Below are 18,491 nucleotides of genomic sequence, written 5' to 3'. Positions count from 1 at the left end.
ATCTGCCTGGGGTCTCCACTGCTGCCTGGGGTCTCCTCTGCTGCCTGGGGTCTCCACTGCTGCCTGGGGTCTCCACTGCTGCCTGGGGTCTCCTCTGCTGCCTGGGGTCTCCACTGCTGCCTGGGGTCTCCACTGCTGCCTGGGGTCTCCACTGATACCGTTTTGATGTTGACGGTGGTTCATTCATGCACATCCTCCACCACATTAAGCAAGCTGGCAGGCACGCTTCATTTCCACTGTCCTTGGAAAAAGGCTAATGTTGGAGTCGCTCCATGAGCTATTTGCATCCTTTATGCGCTAGCTTGAATACATGGAGGGTGACTTAATGAGAGAGGAGGATGTACAAAGCTGATGTTGAGCAGCTGGAGAAGCTGCCATGTTTCTGTTCCTGTCCCCTCCGTTTTTCTTCGAAAACCAGGAAGCAGCAGCGCCGGCCATACCCTATTATTAAGCACGCAGTCTGCGGCGCTGCATTCCTCCATCTATCCAGGGCTGGAAAGTGAAGAAGACACAAGCTAATGATTTGGGGTTTACAACATGTCAATTCCAACAAAGGAAAAGGCAAAGAAGAATGCAGCGCTTGTGAGTACGTGGGAGACAAAAGGAGGACAAAAGGAATGCTCGGATAGAGATGCGCGAGTATCTACGATTCTATTGTAAATGCTCACACACAAACACACGGGGAGAATGACAAGTACACACTGAGTTGCACATGGACGCCTGTGCAAGCCCGAGTGTGGCTCAGCCCCTCATGCTTGGATGCTGCCCAAAAGAAGCCTTGAAGTAAAATGACAAATGAGTCATTTGATGACGCCCCCTCACACAAACCTGTCACCACTTATGAGCATCCTGCGAGCTGCTACTGTATGTAGCCCCTTCCATTATGAGTGGCTGGAACCAAGTGAACATCTGGATGATGCATTTACTTTATCATTGAACCTGCAATCACCTCCTGCTTTCCTTCCCCAGAGAAGGCCCTCTGCTCGCATCGACGGGTGTTTCTCCTGTTTCCCCACGCCACATCGTTCCGATCAATATTTGCCAGCAAACACTTTTGTCAAGGTTGAGAGTAAACGGATAAAACTGTTCACTCGCAGGGGATTAACGTAGACTAAGCAAACCCACACGAGTCAACCTTGATGGGCGGACGGATTAGACAACACCCACCTCCTCACTTCCCATCACTCCCTCAGTGGAAGCCATGATATCAACTCGGAGGAAAGCACTGCTTAGATACTGAATGTCGTTTAAAAACCAGAACTTGTGTGGGTGTGGAAAGACGTGGAATTGACCACTTTGAGATTGAAAAAATGATTAAATATGAACGACAGACAGCAGAGATTTAGAGTGTAACAGATTCTTCATCAGAGAAGGAGATATGAGTAGAGCGCAAGGAAGAGGGAAAGAGGGAAAGAGGGATACTGAGAGAGCCTGCAGAGCTGCAAGTCCGAGCCCCAAGTCTGAGCAGATCAAACGCCCTCCGCAGATAAAGCCCTTCTATATGACAGTGGACGGGAAATATGAAATGACAGCCGCCAGCTCCCTACAGGGCCCTGTGTGTGTGTGTGTGTGTGTGTGTGTGTGTGTGTGTGTGTGTGTGTGTGTGTGTGTGTGTGTGTGTGTGTGTGTGTGTGTGTGTGTGTGTGTGTGTGTGTGTGTGTGTGTGTGTGTGTGTGTGTGTGTGTGTGTGTGTGTGTGTTCCACAGGGTCCAAGTCAACATTGTTTTCTTGTCTCTTTCAATCCAGCTGCTGTTAGTTTTTCTCCCTCATCAGCGATTCAAAAGGCTCAAATGCATCCTTTTCATTGATATAACTGTTGCTCGGTAAACGATGGGTGAGCAGCTCATCCACAGAGAAATGTGTGAGCGTAGCATGCATGTTAGTTGATTGAAAAACGTGAATGATTCAGTGTTTTGTGGATTCCTCACACCTAATGAGAAACGGGTTGATTACAGTGACGGTGACCGGCTGAACAGAACAGCTAATATGTGACGCAGACTAACATTCTCTGACCTCAAAGCAATTTACCTCGATCGATTCGTGTTTACTGTCAAATTTACACCAAGAGTAAAGACGTCTGAAATCGATTCCTCGAGCTGTGGTTCAATCTGATTATGCAGTGCTTTGTAATTCACAGCCTTCCTTTGCTGGTGCGTACACACGGCAGAGGTTCTTTGGGTTTTATACGTCCAATTATGTGAGAGATTACATTCTGTTCGCAGAGGACAATTGAGGGGAAAAGTGAAAATCACATTTGCAAGTCAACACTTAAGTAGAATCATTATGTTCACTGGATGCATCGCAACGTTGACCTTTAATTAAAAAGCCGTGCTTTCAGAAACTTCCTGGCTCTTTAAAGGAGAGCTTGTTTGGTTCTGGTCCTCGGGGGCTTGTTTGGTCTTTAGGTGGAGCGGAGCTCCCCGCCGGGGGGCCCCTGTTGTGCAACATCCTGGCTCACATCATTAGAGCTGCACGTCGCAGCAAATCGGCCGAGACAACTGCTGAAACAACCCATGTTGGAACAGAAAACAGCTTTATTCTATTGAACGCTGATGAGGACTTTTGATGGAAGATGAAAAATAAGGCAACGAACGCGAGTCGGAGAGAGGAAACACACCAGAGGTCTGTGCTGCAGCAGTGGAGGCAGAGATGCATGAAATCATGCAAACACACATGCAGGCACTCGGGGTCGGCCAAAAACCACAAACAGGAGCACACAGAGCGCAACAACAAGGCAAATGATTCACCGAGCATCAGTCTGAGACGCAAGCTCAGTGGGAACCTCAGTGTTTTCATCTCCACACAATAGGATCTGTTAATCTGTTCGTCGTCAGTTTGATGCCTCCTCATTAAAAATAGCACAGATCAGAATAAACATGTCGTGTAATGATAACGTTAAAAAATGCATGTTAATTTTTAACTTGAGTATTTGAGTACATCCACTGAATTTTACTCCTTCACCAACCACTATTATTATATCATCAACACCATAGATCATGTTGCCCTTGCGTGTGTCATGTGTGACATGAGTTTTTGTAACTTCAAACCTGGAAGTCTCCTTGAACTCTACCTGTGAGCCTCTGCACTTCCTTGAATTGGTCATATAAAACGATCTGCTTGAGAATGTTTTTAAAACACAATTCATCCTGTGCTGTTGGTTTTCAGTGACTCCGGAGAAATGAATGTGTTCAGCAGAACTCACTTGTTCAGACTTGCGAGGTCTGGTGGCTGTTGCCTCATTACATTCAGGGGCTCAAAGGAAGGAGAAAATAAAAAGATCAATTTAGAGGATCCAGCTCGAGGGGAAGCAGATTTTTCTCTGAATGCAAGAATAACATTCACCATGGGGCTGAAATGGGACAAACATTTAATTTCTTCCAGAAACTTTAGGGGAAAAAAACCCAGCAGGAAATTGCAACAAAGCAAAGCTGGGAGATGAAATGGTCGTCACGCAAGAAGCACCTGATGACGCTGCTTCCTGCGTCCCTCTCACGGTCAAAGAGAAACAGTGATGTAAACACAGCGCTCGCAGGCTCTGGCATCCACACGACCAACAGACGGGCTTTTTCAAGCCCATTTGCAGCACAGCTCTGAACCGACCATGCGGAACCTTCCAGAAAACCTCCTGGATCGTCAAAAGGCCTTCTGCTGCCTAATGAGCATTATGATCTTTGGTCCAGCCCCCCCCCCCCCCCCCCCCCCCCCCCCCTCCCCCCACCACCACCACACACCAGAAATAATCTGCCGCACGCTTTGCTGCGTCGCATGTTTGGAAAGAAGGTTTAGGTCAACTGCCTTCTGTGGTTTCAACCGGGGGACACCGCGTTTATATGCTACTACACTATATTTGGATCGCCATGACAACTAAAATGCTGGGGGTGGTGGTATTATTAGTTTATGCTCGCTCGCTCTGCACATTGCTTCTTGTGCTTCAACTTGCAACGCCTTCAGATGTTCCCAGCGTGGCGCCTCGGATCCACGCAAATCAGATGCACATACGTGCGCTCATGTATGTGATGCCATGTGCCAACACGTACGCCCACAAATACTCGCGCTCTCATCTTGGAGAACATGTCTGAGTGTGATCCGCCATCACGCAGAGATTAACTTCAAGGAAGTTGGCATTACTTCAGGAGAAAAGAAAGTTCCTGTCAGATGGCTTTGGAAGCCATACAAGCAGGGTGCAACAAGAGAACCCATCCCCCTTTTTATTGACCAATGATCCGCTTGCATGGCAAAATGTAACCGTTTAAAATGTAAGCAACTCTCATAATAAACTCACACATCTCACTACTTGTTTTATCTTCACCAAGTGGTCATCTTTGTGCTTCACAATTAAAACGGCTGTTTGGATCTGCAGACAATGAAAAACAGTTGTTTTTATCTTCAGCTTCTACTGAGAAAGTTTCGATGAGCCTTTTCTATCTCCTTTCCATCAGTAGCATGACAGATAGGTTGGTTTTGTTTAGTGGCATGAGAAGACCGTGAAAAAGTTTAAATTAACAATTTAAAAGCAAGAATAATTTTAATATTATGCCTCCTGATGCACATGAAAGTGAAACCAAGAAAACCAAACGCACTGACTGCAGCATTCACGTTTGGCTGTTTGACTGTAGCCAGCGATGATACATCACAAAGCACGCATCACTCTCAGCAGTGTCCATTACTCAGACTACATCAAAATCCTGCGACTGCAGTTATTTCTATTGAAGAAAATCCATTACATTCTTTTTTTTTCAGTTTTACTCTTTACAAACTCATCATTTGTCCCAAATGGATGGATGGATGGGTGGATGGATGGGTGGATGGATGGGTGGATAGATGGGTGGATGGATGGGTGGATGGATGGGTGGATGGATGGGTGGATGGATGGGTGGATGGATGGGTGGATGGATGGGTGGATAGATGGGTGGATGGATGGGTGGATAGATGGGTGGATAGATGGGTGGATAGATGGGTGGATGGATGGGTGGATGGATGGGTGGATGGATGGGTGGATGGATGGGTGGATAGATGGGTGGATGGATGGGTGGATAGATGGGTGGATAGATGGGTGGATAGATGGGTGGATGGATGGGTGGATGGATGGGTGGATGGATGGGTGGATAGATGGGTGGATGGATGGGTGGATGGATGGGTGGATGGATGGGTGGATGGATGGGTGGATGGATGGGTGGATAGATCATTTGTTTGATGGCCTCTTCTCTGGCAGGTGGAATTAAAGAAGACCTGTTTGGATCAGAGGAATGAATGAATGAATAAATACATACATACATACGTACGTACGTACGTACGTACGTACCAACACACACACACACACACACACACACACACACACACACACACACACACACACACACACACACACACACACACACACACACACACACACACACACATACATACATACATACATACATATAGACATACATATATATAAATAAAGCCCTTTTCCACAGCCGTTTCATTTCATACTCGTGTTTGATGATAACGTGTTCATGACATTCCGGTCTTTGAAAAGTGTTTGATTGTTTTATATAAAAGTGAGGATATTTGGAGGATTCCATTGAAACTTTGAATGAACGCGTGTGATAATAAGTGTGTATAAATGGGAACCAGTTGGCACGGCGAGCAGGCTTGTTTGGTGCTGGGGGCAGATTGAATACGCCTGTTTTGGTGTTGTTATGGAAACGAGAAGAGATTGCGTGACAAGCAGGCACTTGGAGCTGCTTTCAATCGTTCTGTGACCTGACCTGTGAGCCCCAATTTTCCCATTCATCCAAATCTCCCACTGTTGGTTTTTTTTTCTGACTTCATCTGTACTTAGCCTCCTCTTCCTCCTCCTCCTCCTCCTCTTGTGCTCTCAGTAAACGGCAGAGTCGCCCTCTCCAGCGAGTTCACAGTGTGAGGTGAAAGCTACTGTTCCGCTCTGGGTTAAGAGCCCACTCACTGAGATGAGAGGACTTTGTTTACTTGGCCGGCCTGGTTACAACTCCCACACACACATCTGGAGCAGCGCTTGTCTTCACCGTCACATGACACACACACACACACGCAGACACACACACACACACACACACACACACACACACACACACACACACACACACACACACACACACACACACACACACACACACACACACACACACACACACACACACACACACACACACACACAAACAGCTGTACGGAGCCACATGCAGACAAAACACACTGGGTGAAATTAACAACTTTCAATAATAAGTTAATAAAAATAACCAATTATTTCTCTCTTATATTAAAATATATGGTTTACACTACCTTTCAAATAAACATTGAACTTCTGTTCTTCTTTTCATCAATTGAAACATTGAAACATTGAACAAGCCCCTGCCCTCTCCAGTCAGCATCAGTGGGAAGGACGTGGACTTAGTGGACTCCTATAAATACCTGGGTGTCACACTGGACCATAAACTGGACTGGTCCACCAACATACAGGTTCTACAAGAAGGGCCTGAGCCGGCTTCACTTCCTGAGGAGGCTCAGGTCCTTTAATGTCTGCAACAAGATGCTGCACATGTTCTATCAGTCTGTCGTTGCAAGCACCATCTTTTTTGCTGTGGTGTCCTGGGGTGTCCTGCGGTGTCCTGGGGTGTCCTGGGGTGTCCTGCGGTGTCCTGGGGTGTCCTGGGGGGTCCTGGGGTGTCCTGCAGTGTCCTGGGGTGTCCTGGGGTGTCCTGCGGTGTCCTGCGGTGTCCTGGGGTGTCCTGGGGTGTCCTGCGGTGTCCTGGGGTGTCCTGGGGTGTCCTGCGGTGTCCTGGGGTGTCCTGGGGTGTCCTGGGGTGTCCTGGGGTGTCCTGGGGTGTCCTGCGGTGTCCTGGGGTGTCCTGGGGGGTCCTGGGGTGCGGGCATCAAGGCAAAGGACGCCAACAGACTGAACAAACTGATCAGGAAGGCAGAGTCTGTTGTTGGCTCCAAGCTGGTCACCTGGAGGAGGTGGTGGAGGACAGGATGCTGGCAAAACTGCTAGCAATCATGGACAATCCCTCCCAGCCCTCCACAAGACACTGGACCAGCTGAAGAGCAGCTTCAGCAACAGACTGATTCAACCTGCTGCTCTAATTGCCCCACGGCAATAAGACTTTTTAACTCGTCTACCTCCGTCAGAGCCTCAATCATCACCACCTGGACTAAATTACGTTGATTAAATAGATACATATTATCTATTTATTTATCTTGCTTTTATCTCGTGCTTATTTCTAAGTGCCCATGTTTTGTTCTGTGCTTTACTTTATGTCTTATACCCAGATGTTTTTATATTTTAAATTTTTACTTTTATTACTATTCTATTGTATTTTATAATATTCGTATGTATCAGATTGCTGCAACAAAACAATTTCCCTTCGGGGATGAATAAAGTAATTATCTATCTATCTATCTATCTATCTATCTATCTATCTATCTATCTATCTATCTATCTATCTATCTATCTATCTATCTATCTATCTATCTATCTAACTGAATTAGAATTAAGTAAGTGCGTCTCTCATCAGTTAGGCTTTTTATTGAACATTGTACTTTAGCCCATATATTGATGGAAACCCTCTCTCACTTTCTCTTCACCCTCCACGCCCTGGACTTCAGCTGCTGCACTGGGACCTTCTCCAGAAGGTTTCTGACGGCTCTGCAGTAGTTGGATGTTCCAGCAGGGCTGATGAGGCCGAGAACAGTGTGACCATGGACGACTTCATCTGCTGCTCAGTGAGACAAAGACCAGGGAGCTGAGGGATGACCTGAGTGTGGACATCATGGACGACTGCAAATATCTGTGGGTGGTCATAGACACCAAACTGGACTAGGTCCAGAACACTGGAATCCTTTCCAAGAAGGGTTAAAGCCGTCTCTATTTGTTGAGGTGGCTGAGGTCCTTTAACGTCTCACACAATATGCTGGAGATCCTCTATGAGTCTGAAGGTCTTCTGTATTGAAGGTCTTCTGAGTCTGTGGTGTTGAACTCTGTCCCTCGGTGCTGTTCATGCCGGGGCAGCAGGCTGAGGTTGTCCGACACCAACGAACTCATCAGAAAGACCAGTGACATGGGGAAGGTCTGACGGTCTCTGAGGAGGATCTGGTCCAAACTGAGGTCCGTCCTGCAGAAGGTCTCTGGTCTCTATCCAGTTTGGCCAAACTCAGTTTATTTTGTTTTGTACCAACTAAAAGGTCGTATTGAAATCAAGTAGGATATATTAAATGTCCTGATTGTAAATTATTAATAGTTAAGGGTAAATTGTGAAAAGATTACTTGGTAATATATCAGGTATGTAATACATTGAATTACTTTACTTCATTGACGAACTTTTGGTTTTTTTCTGTCTTTTACTTTATTGACCTTTTACCTGAATGTATTAGTTATGTTTTAGTTCTTCTTATTCTCCATACCATTTATTTGTGGTGTAGTATTTTCTTTTTTTGGCTTAGATTACATTTTATCTGCTTTTTCACATGCAAAGATATTCAAATGTATTTTTATTATTTATGGTGTGCTGTTGGTTTACTCAGTTCTATTATATCAAATTACCAGCCTATTAATCATCCGGGGAGCACTTTGATTTGTACAGACTGGAAGGAAATTAATTGTGATAAATTGAACATCCTGAATAATTACTGTTATTATAAGGTCTCATGTAAAATCATTATTTTGAGCAGTTTGTTAGCTGTATTATTCGGTGCATGACAGTCTTTCCACTGCAGAAACATCTATAACCAAACTCGTCACGTCTCTTCAGCAGAGCTGTGCGATATATATCGTCTACGGTGTTATCGGAAATGTTGTTTTGATGCTGTGCTACATCATCGAGGCACATAAGGTGCAGGAGATGCCTCAGAAGCCAACCAGCAGGCAGGATTCTGCCACGTGACGATAACCCGCTCTCCCACAAGCATTGTCAGGCGGCGACAAAACACATGGCTGAGCCTCGCATTTAGGAAATATGCAGGAATCGCCGTTCTCAGTGGATGAATTGGTGACGAGACGGGAGTCGACCTCACAAGCTTGGAAATGGTTCCGTTTCAAATGAACTGACTTCGCTCAAAATTAAGTTATTTGCAAAATATGCCTGCCAAAGTAGTCAACCCCGATCAAATCAGTGTCCCCTGCTGTGGAGCGTGCATGCATTCTGAAGACTGGAGCTAATATTTTATGTTGAATAGAAGCTTATTATAATTACAAACACCAGAAAGGCTGCAGATTTGCATGCTGTGCAGTTTATCTGGGAAGAGAGAGAACCTGAATGTTTTCCCATTTAATGTCACTACGTTGGAGTTTTAACTGTGAGTCTCTTGAACTGACAAGTTTTAAGAAAAGAAACTAGAGCTGCTGTTGTGAAACTTTGTGTCCATCCATACTTGAGGGAAATTTAATACGGATGATTGAGTTTTTTTCCCCCTTTACCCATATTGCACATCTTCAGTGACATCGCTGAACAGCTGGTGCACATGTTTCACAGCTTCCTTCATGCTCACTGTCTCAATATCACATTTGCATTTCAATTGTACATGTGCACACCTTTTACTCTTCCCCTGTCCACAGATTATTTTCTCTTCATGGAGCCGGTAAACAATATTTGATAACCTCCACACGTCTTCTGTTTCTGCCCAATTCATCAATGCAATTGCTTCTTATAGGGCATTGAAACGAAACAAGTATAGAATCATAAAAAATGAACACATTTATATGTCAATTACATTTGGTAAAAGATGAATCCTCTATATATTTCATGTCTTATATCTTGAAGGTGTCTCTCATGCTATTCTGAGTTCTGCTGCACTACAAAGATGCAGGAGCCTAAACGTGATTTTCTAGATGTATTGAAGCTTGCTTGAAATTGTCTTATTGTAACCTCTTTTATATGCAGTGACTATAATTAAATACAATTAATAAGTGCTGTATTGTTATGTTATTGTAACAAATGTGAAGAGGAAGTATTTTCAAAAATGTTTACTACACTTGTTTTCATGTGCAGCATCACTTGCTAAGTTTAAGTTTTGGAAGTTTAAGTGGTCATTATCACGATCATCAATGAAAATATCATTATTTGTATGTCATTTCTTCATGTGACCATCTATAAAAATAGATTTTATTGAGCAAAAAAACATCACAAATTCTCACATTACTCTAATTAAGTAATGAGAAATCTTCAATTTAATCTTTGCTCAAGTATGAGCCCTACCATATTGTCTACTTTGGTACTTTTAATATTTAGAAGTACCTGTGGCTGGCTGGGCCACAGCTGATATAGTGATTGTCTCTGAATTAGAAGGTTGCAGGTTCCATTCCCCATCTCCCCCTGTCCATGTCAAAACATCCTTCAGTAAGACTCTGAACCAGAAATGGCTCCTATTGAGTGGAGAGAGCACTTTGCAATGGCAGCTACATCCATTGGTTAAATATTTTGGGTTTTTGTTGTATTAGGTAATTGATCATGCATACTACTTAAATTCATATTCAAACTTTTTATCTGTGTTTTTCCCGGACTATTTCTTCTGATCATTGTCAAATTGTAAAATATAAAATGGTTCACGTTGAAGAAACAGCGAAAGATGCAAGATGAGCAGTCCAGGATCAGACGACAGTGCTCAGTGTTTCTTTCTGTCCGTCCTGAAGCAAACACACGGTCACAGGAAGGCACACGCCAGCCCACTCATCACCTGTCATTGCTCATACAGTAAATCCTCATCCTCTGGCCCACCTCTTTCTTAGACATGTTTCAGGTCTCATTTATTACCTTTTCCTCACACCGCGGTGGCAGAGGGTTTGCACGCGGTTTACTTTCAAGGATAAGAGACTAAGATAAGAACATCCTCTTCACTCTCTCTCCCTTCACACAGCCTCCTCCAGGTTACGTACCGGTACTTCATGCCGGTGAGCTTGGCCGTGGACTCCTTGAGGTTGTGGTGGTAGCGGTGGGTGAAGGAGCCCAGGCTGCGAGCGATCAGGGCCACGGTGCGGAAGCGAGCCCTGGCCTGGCTGGCCGTGTTGGGGCTGGTGGCGTTCTGCTTGCTGTGCTCGCCATTGCGAGGGGCCTTCAGGCCGTGGTCCGTGCATGCAAAGGACACCTGCATGGCTGGTTGCAGACACCACGACAGTTGCTCCGAGACAAATGAGACTGCTCGAGGCTCAGTTTCTTCCTGTCAGTCCGTACGTGAGGTTGAAAGCCAACGGTCCAGGCCAGCTTCGCCTGGTCCTGCTGAATCTCATAAGGGAACCACAGAAGGCAGCATGAGACTATTCAGTGGCGGATCGCAGGTCTCGATGGAACATGTCAATGCTGCAGTCCCGGTCAGTGTGTGACAAGCTGAGATGGGAATCCTGAACTTGTTTGACTCCACCTGAAAACATGAGAGAGGAGGGAGGGGTGTGAAGAAGATGTACTGTGATCGCCCAGAGCAAGAAAACTATCCTGTCAAAGCAGAACAAGACTGACTTTAGAAACCTCTGTTTTCCCAGTTTAAGGTCTTTTGTTCACATCTCTGAACTCCTCTGATGTAACCACGTTTAGAATGAGCACAACTCTGCCCTACTTTTCTTTTTCTATCTCCTTTTTCTCTTCCTGGGTCTCTGCTGTTTTATTTCCCTCACCCCTCTGTGTGTGTTTTACACTTCTTTTCCAAAACAGATGCCTGCTGCTCTCCAGTTGGTGTGTTTCTGTTTTCTCTCTGACTTTAGTGTGTGAACTTGTCAGGTTGCCAGGAGTTGTGGGTGTCTGGGGAGTCTTTCATGCCATTCAACCACGACAAAGCCTTTTAGTCAAACACCTGGAGAGAGGAGAGGACCACTGCAAAACTACACAGTGTTCTCGACACGCTACACTCGCATGCACACTTCCATTCACACAGTTTTTTTTTTTTTAAAAGGTCATGCTTTCACTAAAAGACAAATTCTTGCAAAAAATAACTGTACATGCATAAAAATCTCTGACGTGAAAGTATCCACTGACAACACAAGCTCACATAATACAAACTGAGTTCTTACACAGTTGCCAGCGCTCCGTGAGAACGAGGATGAGGAGCTTGACTTTGTCTCCTGTAACTCTGACAAGGACGTTGAGTGGCGTTACACAGAGAGCAGAGGTCCTGCACAGATCTGCATCCCAACAAGAGCAGCCGTCTCCAGACGCGGCACGCTGACTCCAAAGTCCTTTCCAGCGAGTCGCAGAGCTTTTTTATGGTGCCCGGCCGTGCAGCAACAGTCCTCGGTTTGATAAAGGCACACTGGAGTGGAAGTGGACAGGCAAAGAAAAGGAGGAGGAGGAGGAGGAGGAGAGAGGGGGATGCATGGTACCTCCACTTTGGGGAGAGGAGGACAGATGCAGTGAGGAGGCGAGCAGTGTTGAGGACAGCGAGCCAAGCGCTGAATGAGGGAGAGAGACGGCGAGTGCAGAGAACCAGCTCTGAATGACTGGCTCAGAGAACTGCAGTGATTTTCACTGTGCTGCCATGAGAGAGAGAGAGAGAGAGAGAGAGAGAGAGAGAGAGCGAGAGAGAGAGAGAGAAGGGGGAACGTTATACAGAGAGAGAGAGAAAACAAGAGAGAGAGAGAGCGAGAGCAAGAGAGAGAGAGAGAAGGGGAGAGTTATACAGATTGAGAGAGAGAGAGAGAAAGCAAGAGAGAGAGAGAGCGAGAGCAAGAGAGAGAGAGAGAAGGGGGAGAGTTATACAGAGAGAGAGAGAGAAAGCAAGAGAGAGAGAGAGAGAGAGAAAGCGAGAGCAAGAGAGAGAGAGAGAAGGGGGAGAGTTATACAGAGAGAGAGAGAGAGAAAGCAAGAGAGAGAGAGAGCGAGAGCAAGAGAGAGAGAGAGAAGGGGGAGAGTTATACAGAGAGAGAGAGAGAAAGCAAGAGAGAGAGAGAGAGAGAAAGCAGGAGAGAGAGAGAGCAAGAGCAAGAGAGAGAGAGAGAAGGGGGAGAGTTATACAGAGAGAGAGAGAGAAAGCAAGAGAGAGAGAGAGAAAGCAAGAGAGAGAAGAGAAAGCAAGAGAGAGAGAGAGAGAGAAGCAAGAGAGAGAGAGAGAGAGAGAGAGAGAGAGAGAGAGAGAGAGAGAGAGAGAGAGAGAAAGCAAGAGAGAGAGAGAGAGAGAGAGAGAGGCATGAGTATTCTTTTACTCAAACAAACCAACCTCATTCAGGGTCTCAGTGAGGAACAAACCTGTTTATTGACACTAACCTACATGTTGCTGGGCTGCTTCACTTTATTGTGCTCCACTTATGAGGTGATTATTCTGGCTGGACCCACTTTTTGTTGTCTGCCTTCATGCCCTCCTTCCAGCGCTGTTTTCTCTCTGATCACTGCCAAGACGTGACCCACAAATATCTACAGCAGAAACAAGCTGCATGTTTTCCACTGCAAAAGAAAAAGCTATACGTTGCTGTTGTGGAAGAAAGACCAACACTGAGGAACAGCTCACCACCCGGTAGAAGTGTTACGGTGAAATAACGCATAAAGCGACGTTCCAGCAGAGCAGCGTCTTACTTTCCTCCCCCACTGAGCAGTAATGTGACAATGCAGCATTTCATGGTTCATTGAACATCCACAATCCTCCAGGCCAATGCAGCTTTATTTAGATCATTAAGATTGTGTTTGATCACAGTCGACACTCACAAAAAAGATGTGTATAAAGGGCCCATCGTTTTTCTCTAAAGTCAAGGATGATTGTAAAATGAACGGAGCATCACTGGAGGTGAACGTTTGATAGGAGCTGAGAACATCTGGTTCTAGGTCTACTGGTCTCCAGAGCTACCCTGCAGGGAGTGCTTGCTCCCAGTAGGGCCAGCCAATGGGGACAGGTCTGGAACGAAGGCCCAGACAAACACATCACATCTCAACCATGAATAGGAAATATTTTTAAAAAATCATGTAGCTTGTCCAGACTTGGGTCACTTGGACTCAACCCTGGACATCAGCAATGTGTGGGTAACCTGCTAGAGTGTGTTTGGGAGGAAGGGCCAGCCTGATCTGATGGTGAGTTGTTGTTGGAACGTCTGTGCTCCTCATGGATTGTTCACAGCAAAACGCCATGATCAAGCAGACTAGCAGAAGAGGCTAGCAGAGGATTCTGTCCAAAAGGCTTCCTGTTGCTGAGCAAGACCTTTAACCCCCATCAGCTCCCGGGAGTGTCGTAATGTGGCCACACCTCTGGACCCTACAAGTAGTATTTGGCTATGCTGAAAAAAAGGAGTTTCTCCAAGGGATCTAATAAAGTATAATTGGTTTAGTTTTAGACCTCCATTGTGCAGCTGTGGCACGAGGCTGGTTGGTGCCTGTCATGTTGGAAACCAAGGACACACCGGTGGACACCGTAGTTCAGGAAGCTGGCAAGGACCAAAGAGAGGCCTTGTAGGGCCTGGTTGGCTCAGCAGGTATCAGCAGGTTCAAACGACCACAGCTGGGGTACCATCAGGAGGGTCTGAGGAGTCTTTCTCAAACTGTTGTAAGCAAGAGATACATCCACAGGAGGGGGGTGCTGATAAATAAATAGTTTTTGTACAAAAGCCCAGCAAATACAAGCTTGCCAGATCTAACTAAACAAAAGCATCTGTGCAGCGCTTAATGAGTGATGTTTTTCATTCTGTAGCGTGGCGGTCCCAGCTGTGAAATGTATAATTTAATATGGAAAAAGATTTTTAAGTCTTGCATTCAACCGTTATTTAAAACAACCACAAGATGATTGTATCTTGACTGTGTGGTTCAACAGTCATCCATCTTCATTTTGAAGACATTTATTGCAGAAGTACAAAGTTAAAGAATCACATGAAATGTTTTGTCTGTAGAGAACTCTGGCTCTGTGCCCGCGAGCAGCTCACAAGAAGAGAGAGAGAACTCCTTGGTATCCTGTGAACTTTATATCTTCATTAGATGCATAAGAGATCACATCACTCCAATACCAACCTCTCTTCATTGGCTCCTTGTTAAATCTAGAATAGAATTTAAAATCCGTCTTCTAACCTATAAAGCTCTTAACAACCAGGCCCCATCATATCTTAAAGAACTGTTAGTCCTGTATCTCCCCAGAAGAACACTTGGTTCTCAGAGTGCTGGTTTACTGGAGGTTCCTCAGTTTTCTAAAAGAAGAATGGAGGCTGAGCCTTCAGCTCTCAAGCTCCCGTCTTGTGGAACCAGATCCAGTTTCAGTTCGGGAGGCTGAAACAGTCTCTATTTTTAAGGCCAGACTTAAAACTTCTCTATTCACTAACATTTACAGTTAGGGTTGCTTTAAAACACCCCCTCCCCCCTCCCTCTCTACCTCTCCCTCTCCCTCTCTCTCTATCTCTCTCTCTACCTACCTCTCTCTCTACCTCCCTCTCTACCTCTCCCTCTACCTCTCTCTCTATCTCTCTCTCTACCACTCTCTCTACCTCTCCCTCTACCTCTCTCTCTATCTCTCTCTCTACCACTCTCTCTACCTCTCTCTCTACCTCTCTCTCTATCTCTCTCTCTACCACTCTCTCTACCACTCTCTCTACCTCTCTCTCTACCTCTCTCTCTGCCACTCTCTACTTCTCTCTACCGCTCTCTCTACCTTCCTCTACACTTCTCTCTACCTCTCTCTACCTCTCTCTCTATCTCTCTCTCTACCTCTCTCTACCTCTCTCTACCTCCCTCTCTACCCTCTCCCTCTACCTCTCTCTCTATCTCTCTTTCTACCTCTCTCTACCTCTTTCTACCTCTCTCTCTACCTCTCTCTACCTCTCTACCTCTCTCTACCCTCTCTCTCTATCTCTCTCTCTACCTCTCTCTACCTCTCTCTACCTCTCTCTCTATCTCTCTCTCTCCTACCTCTCTCTACCTCTCTCTACCTCCCTCTCTACCTCTCTCTACCTCTCTCTCTATCTCTCTCTACCTCTCTCTCTACCGCTCTCTCTAACCTCTCTCTCTGCCACTCTCTACTTCTCTCTACTGCTCTCTCTACCTTCCTCTACACTTCTCTCTACCTCTCTCTACCTCTCTCTATCTCTCCCTCTACCTCTCTCTCTACCTCTCTCTCTGCCACTCTCTACCTCTCTCTCTACCACTCTCTTACCTCTCTCTACCACTCTCTCTACCTCTCTCCCTCTCTCTCTAATAATCTCTCAACCTCTTTCTACCTCTCTCCACCTCTCTCTACCTCTCTACACCTCGCTCAACCTCTCTCTACCTCTCTCTAAATCTCTCTCTTCCTCTCTCTACACCTCTCTCTACCTCACTCTACCTCTCTCTCTCTACCGCTCTCTACCTCTCTCTCTCTACCGCTCTCTAACCGCTCTCTACCTCCCTCTACCTCTCTCTCTCTACCGCTCTCTACCTCCCTCTACCTCTCTCTACCTCCCTCTACTTCTCTCTCTACCTCCCTCTACCTCTCTCTCTACCTCCCTCTACCTCTCTCTACCTCCCTCTACCTCTCTCTCTACCTCCCTCTACCTCCCTCTACCCGGACCAGGGTCTGTTTCTTGCCGATTTCCCAAATCAAGGTTTGTATCTCCCCACCCAATCTCTCTCTCTTCCCTACTTCTCCTCTCCTCTATCCTCTTAATCTCTCTCTCTATCTTCCCTCTCCTCTCCTCTCCTCTCCTCTCCTCTCCTCTCCTCTCCTCTCCTCTCCTCTCCTCTCCTCTCTTCTCCTCTCCTCTCCTCTCCTCTCCTCTCCTCTCCTCTCCTCTCCTCTCCTCTCCTCTCCTCTCCTCTCCTCCATCCTTTCACCCCAACCGGTCAGCAGAATTCCTCCACCTCTGACTCTGGTTTCTACAAAGGTTTCTTCCTGTTAGAGAGTTTTTCTTTCCACAGTCGCAAATAAACCTGCTTGCTCCTGTGGATCCGTTGGGTTTTTTTATTTTCTATGTTAAACGCACCGAGGAATGACTGTGTTGTATTTGGTGCTATATAAATAAAGTTGAACTGAATTGAAATTAGGGATGGTGCAACTCTCACATTCGAAAGCTGTTTCTTAATCAGAAGGCAAAGTCTTCCCATGTGTGCCTTGCAGGGGAAGGACGTCCTCAGTGGGGGAACGGACGCTTGTGTCTTGGGTGGCACCTTTTCTTGCGTTGCAATATCTGGAACTTTGGACCTCAGTGACCTGTTGCATCAAGGGATATATCAAAATATGGTAAATAATTGTTTTTTTTTCTTTTTGGATGTGAAAATGAAATGAAGTAAGAATGTCAATTATCTCACTTTAAAAGCTACTTAGCAGCACATCTACTTCCTGAATACACGCATACACACAGACACACAAACTTCCACAATCTCATCATAAAAGCAAGGAGCTGTAATTGAGATTTTGAAGTTTCTTGATTTCTTCAACATGTGTAAAACAGAGCAGGCAAAGCATGGGGCACCTTTGGTCTCAGGCCCCTGCCACCACCGTGGTCCAGGACGTCCGGTTGAGAAACACTGTTATGATTAACACTGAGGTTGTTCCAAATGCCTCTGAGCTCCGCATTCAAATCAATCAAATTCTTCTCTGCAGCTCCCGGGTGAGAACCATCATTCAACTGTGATGATCGAGTCTTGACACACTTCACATGTTCACACACTCCAGGTTATAATGAACATTATGATTCAATATCAATCAGATTGTCTTCTGAGGCCTCAGGACTGTAATCCTTCACGTCACTGCTGCCTGCAGACTGCTGCGTCGGTGCCACATCATCCTGCCTCTGTTATTCCAAGGCTCCCTGCTCCTACACACCTGGTTGTGATGGGAGGCCATCAGCTTCATCACAGCTTGGTGATGACACATTCATCACAGCAAGGGACACGTCGAAAACATGCAGGAGAGCGACTCTTCAGGACCTGAAGGATTTGTCACCTCTGCACTCGAGGCTTCAATGAGCATCCTGATCTCCTCAAGACTCAATGATATTAGTGCTCACTGCCTCCATAATACAAACTCACACTGTCATTTGTTAAACTGACTGAAAAGCCTTCTCCACTACGAGTATCACAATTGGAAATAGTAAATAAAGTAAAATAAAGACACAATTTTTAGCATATGGTAAACCAAAAACCCAGACTGGAGTAACCAATAATGTGAAATAAACCATTAACATAACAATTATGGCTATTTTAAATTAAATGAAGCTAATAATTCAATACAACTATAAAAAGAGTTCATATCTGTACTTAAGAGAAAGTGCTGCAGCATCTTTAACGAATGAATATAATGACTATGATATCCACTAAACATGTTTTTGACGAGGAAACTGCACAAAATATTCTATAGAAATGCAGTCCTGTGTATCTCACATAACATCATCGGTCGCCGTCATTAAATATTCACCAGATTTCTTTTTTAACACTGCTGCAATTAGATCGTAACCAGCTGTGTAATATAATAACTTCTTTCAAACATTTATTACACAAAGGTATGATGTTATTGGCTTTATTACATATAGAAACAACATGAACGATGAGGTTATTGGTCATTATTCCAATACTATCTGCCCTGCGAGGGGCTCACACTCAATAACATGACAA

The 18,491-nt window shown here is 45.4% G+C and overlaps 1 protein-coding gene across 3 annotated transcripts in view; it reads right to left on the bottom strand.

Moving 5' to 3' along the window:
* Positions 1-17,086, bottom strand: part of kcnab1b (potassium voltage-gated channel subfamily A regulatory beta subunit 1b) — a 44,574-nt gene extending 27,488 nt beyond the window's left edge. The window contains exons 1-4 of one of the 3 annotated variants that reach the window (XM_080503877.1): positions 16,941-17,086; positions 13,185-13,349; positions 12,014-12,467; positions 10,889-11,370 (exon numbers count right to left, since the gene is read on the bottom strand). In XM_080503877.1, the coding sequence (XP_080360003.1) occupies positions 10,889-11,103 (215 nt within the window). In that variant the 5' untranslated portion in view covers positions 11,104-11,370; positions 12,014-12,467; positions 13,185-13,349; positions 16,941-17,086. Of the gene's footprint in view, positions 1-10,888; positions 11,371-12,013; positions 12,473-13,184; positions 13,381-16,940 lie in introns of those variants that run through there. The other 2 variants (XM_080503879.1, XM_080503878.1) reach the window with 2 other exon arrangements.
* Positions 17,087-18,491: the final 1,405 nt, after the last annotated feature.

This window comes from Blennius ocellaris (assembly GCF_963422515.1).
Source record: "Blennius ocellaris genome assembly, chromosome: 10".
In the NCBI taxonomy this organism is placed as follows: Eukaryota; Metazoa; Chordata; class Actinopteri; order Blenniiformes; family Blenniidae; genus Blennius; species Blennius ocellaris.
The sequence above is the reverse complement of the archived record's forward strand: the minus strand, read 5'-3'. Positions and strand labels throughout refer to the sequence as shown.